Here is a 6314-nt window from a genome sequence, read left to right as displayed (position 1 = left end):
CACTTTGACGATGACGTTATCATGATAACCCCTCTTACGGCCTTACACTTCGTTGCTTCCAGGAACCGTGCAACTCGAGGAAGCAACCCCTATTCACAATTGAAGACCTTCCAGAATACACATTCTCACGTGCCACTTCATGATACATTCATCACGATCAACGGCCAAGATTTCTCCTTCGATATGTTCTTTGACCACGTCCAACCCTCCATAAATACCACACCCCTTGTTCTCTTTCTTCCCTTACCCAACCATGTCTGCACCTAGTGATTGGGGCCAATTCTACCATCAGCAAAATCTTTCAGCTTCCAACTTCGGCGGCGACGGTGGACTCTCTGAAGCCACCGTCGTCACCACTTCTGTCACCTCTGCTGCGTCTGCCATCCCTACTTCATTGGGTGGTTGTGGTAATTCACCTTCTTCAAGTGCTGGTGGCCATTTGAGCCCTGAAGGCCGTGTCTCCAAGCCTGTGCGGAGAAGGTCTAGAGCTTCTAGGAGAACTCCTACAACATTACTCAACACAGATACTACGAATTTTCGGGCTATGGTTCAGCAGTTCACTGGTGGTCCTAGTGCTCCTTTTGCTGCAGGATCGCAGCTTAATTCACCAAGTTTTGGTTTTTCGCTGAACTCACGTCAAGCCCATGTTAACCCTAGTGCAGTTATGGTCCCAGGTGGAGCCAGTTACCATCCCCAATACCAGCAGCAAAGGCAAACACCATACATGTTCTCATTGGGAAATAACACTTCTAGTACCGCTCCTGCTCCTGCTGATTTGTTTTTTCAAAGCCTTGTAAACCCTAGGCCAACAGGCATGGATGTATCAGATGGATTAGTGTTGGAGGGTCTTTCCTCCCAGGTGGTGGCGCCACCTCATCCTCCTCCTCCAAGGCAGCCTTCTTCTTCCTCCAATGAGAACAGAAGCAACACTTTCTTGTTTTGAGAGGACAAAAGGAACAAAGTTAGGCACTGACTTGTCCGAACGTAGAACCATTGACCAATGTAAATATCGTGTTACTTACAGCATTTTTTTTTCTTTTTATTATTATTATTATTATTATTATTATTATTATTATTATTATTATTATAGGTCCTTTAATGTGGGCTAATAGTAGGCTGCCATATGTTTTCTTTTTCTCCCTTAGTTTATCATTTTGTTAGGAATATTAATTTTTATTGTTTCTTCAATTAATCCATCTTGGATTTCTTGTCAAAAACCATGGGCCAAAATGTGAATTCCTTGAGCCCTCTCTCTCTCTCTCTCTATATATATATAAAATATTATGTGAGGAAGCATAGTTTCCATGGAAATTTAACCATTTCTTGGTAATGTATGAAAATTGAAAGGGTTTGAACAATTTGAATTATGACAGCTTTGAAAATTTACAATACCATTCAAAAGTAAATTATAATTCAATCTAATAGTTTATTAAAATTTAAATGTTAACTTCTCGATCAACAAAAATTTACATATTAATTTTTTTATTTTAAAAGTTAGTTATTTAATTTAAAAAAATCAACAATTTAATTACACTGAAAAATACAATTAAACTATTATTTTTATATTACTTATCTAAAAACTAACTTTTTTTCCTATGAATTTAACCATTTTATTAATAAAATTCAAGAAAAACTTAAAAAGTCAAGTCCATAATAATCTAGGCCATGAAGCCCCAGTACACTGAAATTAAGATTCCGAATTTTAATTGAAAAAATCTACTAATATTAGTGTTAAAAAGAAAATTAAGCGAATTATGAAATTTTTTTCAAATAGTGGAATTAATATGGGATAAAGCTATTCTAGTGAATTTATGAGTGCTTGTCTCTGAATCTAAATAAGAGACCAACCAACTTGATAAAAACAATAATCCTGAACCATTTGTCTAAATTCACACTAATCATTTTTAAAAAAAAGAAATGACATCTATAACTCTTTTGGTATCAATTTCGATATTAACGTTAGCAAAATCGTTATTCTTTTAAGTCAAGACAGAACTTTTTATAAAGTAAGTGCTTCACCAAGATGCACAAAATATGTCACCAAAGAAACCTGTTAAATCTAAAATAAATTTCTCATTTGGTCATCTTAACACAGCAGCACACATAGATATACCATTCTGACACTGTACTCTTGAGTCTTCCATTACATGGCGATCGCCAAGAAATGATAGAGTCATCCTGCTTTGGGTTTATACCCAAATTTTTGACATATTGTTCTCCACTCATTCAAAATTCGCAAGCCAAAATCCACCACCTCCTCAACAGTAGAAGTTTGATTGTGCCATAATATCCGGTTCTAACGAGATCAAATGTTTGAAGCAACAGCACAAACTTTCTCAAACTCACTCATTAGGTAATCTTCCAACACTGTTAAAGAAGCTAGTGCAGTTATCATTGGAGATTGTACTTCAACCCAACCCACTGCTACCATACTCTTGTAAATGAACACATGGTTGTCAATCTCATTGCAAATAGGCAGGATTACATCAATCAACCACCGCCGAAGATTAATCTTAGTTTACAAGATTCCCTTAAAAGTGTCCGCATACAATTCTTAATTCTTAAATTTAGGAGGTATATGGAGATTTCAAATTCTCTTTCAATTTTCAGGGATGATATATGTTGATAGGATTGGATCAATATGCACTGCTGTATAATATTCAGACTTAACATTTTAATAAGCTTATCTTTGGAGATAGAGACACTCAGCAAATGTTGAATTAAAATTGTGAATAGAGCGAGCTAATATTTTAATTAACAGGTTTTAAAATACAAAACCTAGATTATATAAATTTTACTAAACGATTGTAATTATCTCTCTTATTTTTTTATGTAATTTTTTTTTTTTTGCCATAATCTAATTTTTATTCCAAGTTATTAGTAGTTTTCGTTTTCAATAACTTCTTTAAGAAGACAAATTAATGGAGGGCACTTCCCATGAATGTTTTTCATTTGGTCTTTTTCTCCTAATGAAAAAGAAAGAAAAATCTTTCGCTTTCCTTTTTAGGTTAAGAAAGAAAATAGACCTGCATTTTTAATAGGAAATCAATTTTGCATAACACATTGAATTTATACTTTTTAATTTTTTAATTCAAATTTATACTTTTAACTTGATTAAAAAACTATTTATACTAAAATTTAATTTGTTAACCATGTTAAGAAATACCAAAAAAATAAACTTAAATTTTTTATTTTAATTTTAATTAAAACTGAAATTCAAAATAGTAAATTCAGAATTATTAATTCATTACAAAGCATTATAAATAAATAATAAATGATAGATCAAATTAAAAATTACGAAAAAAAATTAAAAATATAATTAAAACAGTCTGACCAATCAAATCATTATTCCAAATTCTGAAACTGTGGTTGAAGATTCATAGAAAGGGATTGATGGGAGTGAGAAAGGGGGTGGGAAGAGGGGGTGAATGTGGGCAATTTTCGTGGGGTCCATTGGCGTGGAAAGGCGCCGATGCACTTTACAAAGTCAAATATACCATAATCCTTTTGCTATTTTTTTTTTAATAATCAGAAACTAAATTTTATTTATTTTAAATTAATTTATTAAAAATTAAAATATTTTTAATAAATATTTATTCTATTTATAAAATTAAATTTTTAATCTCATTTAAAATAAAAAAAACGATAAATTATTCATTTAAATAATAAATATCCTTAATTTTTTTAATTAAAATTAAATTTTATTTACATAAAATAGCGAGTATTTGTTTTATCCTTAAAAATCTAATCTTTGACTTTAAAAAAAATATTAAACACTCATTTATATTCCTTTGCTAATTTTGATTTCACAATGTGTGGCTTTTGATTCTTTAACATCACCTTCCATTTCTAATTGATTATCACTCCTTTATTCAACCTTAAGCTCATTCAAACGGTCATTTGGATCATTTCAAACACGTGGATTTACATATTGCTATCCTTCTTATTTTAGACTACGAAGAAATTTCCAAGAAAGTATTTAGTCCATCTATAAAAATTTTTTATATATAATTATGGGTATTATTAAATCCGACTGAAACTTGACTATTTCAAAGAAATGAGCAGATAAATTACTGATTGGGAAGTAAGTAAATTAAATTATTTTTAAATTATTTGAAATTCAGTTAAATAAGATTTTATTTAGTTTAATTTATTTTTTAAATAAATTAAAATAGAACATATAAACATTGATTCGTTAAAACTAACTTGTAAATATATTTATTTAATTTATAATATTACTTTTAAAACTACAACTCTTTAGTTGTAAATTAAATTAATTGTTTATGGAGTAATTGAAGCTTAACTTTATAAAAATTTTAATTTATTTTGGGATTATTTGTTAAAAGAATCAAAATTGAGTTTATTGATATTCTTCTCAAATTAAAATTGAGTCATGTTTAAGTTTATTTTATTCTAAAAAAAATTAACAAATTAAATTTAAACTATTCAAAAATCATTTAGTTTGTAACACCCATATAGTAATTAAAGGAGCCATTAAAGTAGATCAATAAAAATTATATAGATTAATTAAAGATAATAATTATTAAAATAAATAAGTAATAAATTTAAATATTTATTTATTAATTATTTAAATAAAAATTTCAAAATTTATTGTGTTAGATTTGTATATTTAAAATTTATACAAAAAGTATCTAATTTTAAATGTTAAAATTTATTTATGAGTATACATAAAAAATTGTATATGTGTAACTTTCTTTGAATATCTATGAAATATTAATATACACTAGAAAAAATAAATATGTTATTTTATAATATGTGAAGGTATGTAGAGGATTTGTTTGGCTTCAAATATATTGAACGAAATGAGGTTCAATTTTGCAACGATTCAATATTATAGACCAAACCAATATTAGGAATTTTTTTAGATGCAATCATATTGCATTACTAGGTTGAAGAATCAACAACTTAAAATGCAATTATATTGCAGTACAAGGCTGAAGAATCAACAATTAGCAGACAGTTTGGCATAACGGAAACAATCCAATTACAAGGAAGAGTGTCAAAAAGTCTAATCTTAGCTAAATAATCAGCAGAGGCATTAGCCGTCCTCTCTTAATCAAAGCGAAAGTCACAGATTGAAAGGTAGAGATAAGAGATTGAACGGCCTATGTGCAAGCTTGCAATTCCTAAAAATTGTCTTCCTACTTTTTATAAAGAATGGAGATGAGAACTGTCCAGTCTAATTCAACAATAAAGGAAGAAACAACCATATCTCAAGCTAATATTCAACTTTCATGTAAAATTTATTACCCGTCTATAGATTAACCAAGTAAAAAAATATACATATCATAGTACATGTATTTAAACTAGGCTTTTTATTATTAATTATTATTTAATTTAGATAAAAATATATTATCTTACCGTATAAATTTTAAATAGAGAAATTAGAATAATCTTTCTTATTTTATCAGCTCTAAACCTTTGAAAAAAAAGTCATAAGATCTCACTATTCATCCATTTTATACTATTTAATCTATAAGTAGCACATATCAATAAAAGATTTGAATACATTAGTATAGGTATCACTATTTTTAAAACTCATTTATAGACCAATTATGTACATGTCAAATATAGACAATATAAAACAAAGACTTGAGGTTAACTAATTATGATGGTAATCTCTATATTGATGTAGAACCCAATGTCTCATTTGTTACTCTCTTTGTCTATTACTTGTGTATGAAAAAATTTAATGTGTTAAGCTTGAGCCCAGTGAATGTATAATATCAAAATAAAGTTATACATGCCAAACTTAATAATAACATACAACAAAGTAAGCATATAGAATAAGGTTCATGTCTACAAGCATTTGATGTACATGTCGAGTCATGCAAGTATGAACTTATAAATACCTATTCATATTATGGTGATTATATTGTGTATACATTTATGTAATGAATTAAAGTCTTTTGATTAAATTTTAACCTTACAAACACTTAGCAGGATCAACTAGTTAGATAAAAAAAACCTATATCAGTATGATACAAAGTATCATACTATATAGCTTGGAAGCCGGAAGCTATAATTGTATGGCTCAAAAGGCAATAATTTATATAACACATGATGTGCCGAAATTAAAATATTATATAGCTCAAAGGGATATAGTACTACTAAACTGTATATGACATACTATATGGTTATTTTATCTATAATTACTATCGGATTTTTTAAGGCAAAAAATGTTTATGCATATGTGAAATCCCTATTTATATAAAAAATTTTAATATGCATTTTCAATATGTTCAAATAAGCAATTGATGAGTTGCAAAAACTCACAATTTTTTTCTCATTTA

The 6314-nt window shown here is 28.7% G+C and overlaps 1 protein-coding gene across 1 annotated transcript; it reads left to right on the top strand.

The window, feature by feature from the left end:
* The first annotated feature begins 242 nt into the window (after nucleotides 1-242).
* On the top strand, nucleotides 243-1311 carry LOC110607735 (VQ motif-containing protein 22). The gene has a single exon (XM_021746885.2). It carries the CDS (start codon nucleotides 254-256, stop codon nucleotides 941-943), a length of 690 nt encoding a protein of 229 aa, XP_021602577.1. The 5' UTR covers nucleotides 243-253; the 3' UTR covers nucleotides 944-1311.
* The last annotated feature ends 5003 nt before the right edge of the window (nucleotides 1312-6314 follow it).

This window comes from Manihot esculenta, chromosome 9 (genome assembly GCF_001659605.2).
Source record: "Manihot esculenta cultivar AM560-2 chromosome 9, M.esculenta_v8, whole genome shotgun sequence".
Taxonomy (NCBI): Eukaryota; Viridiplantae; Streptophyta; class Magnoliopsida; order Malpighiales; family Euphorbiaceae; genus Manihot; species Manihot esculenta.
This window is presented reverse-complemented; position numbering and strand designations above follow the sequence as displayed.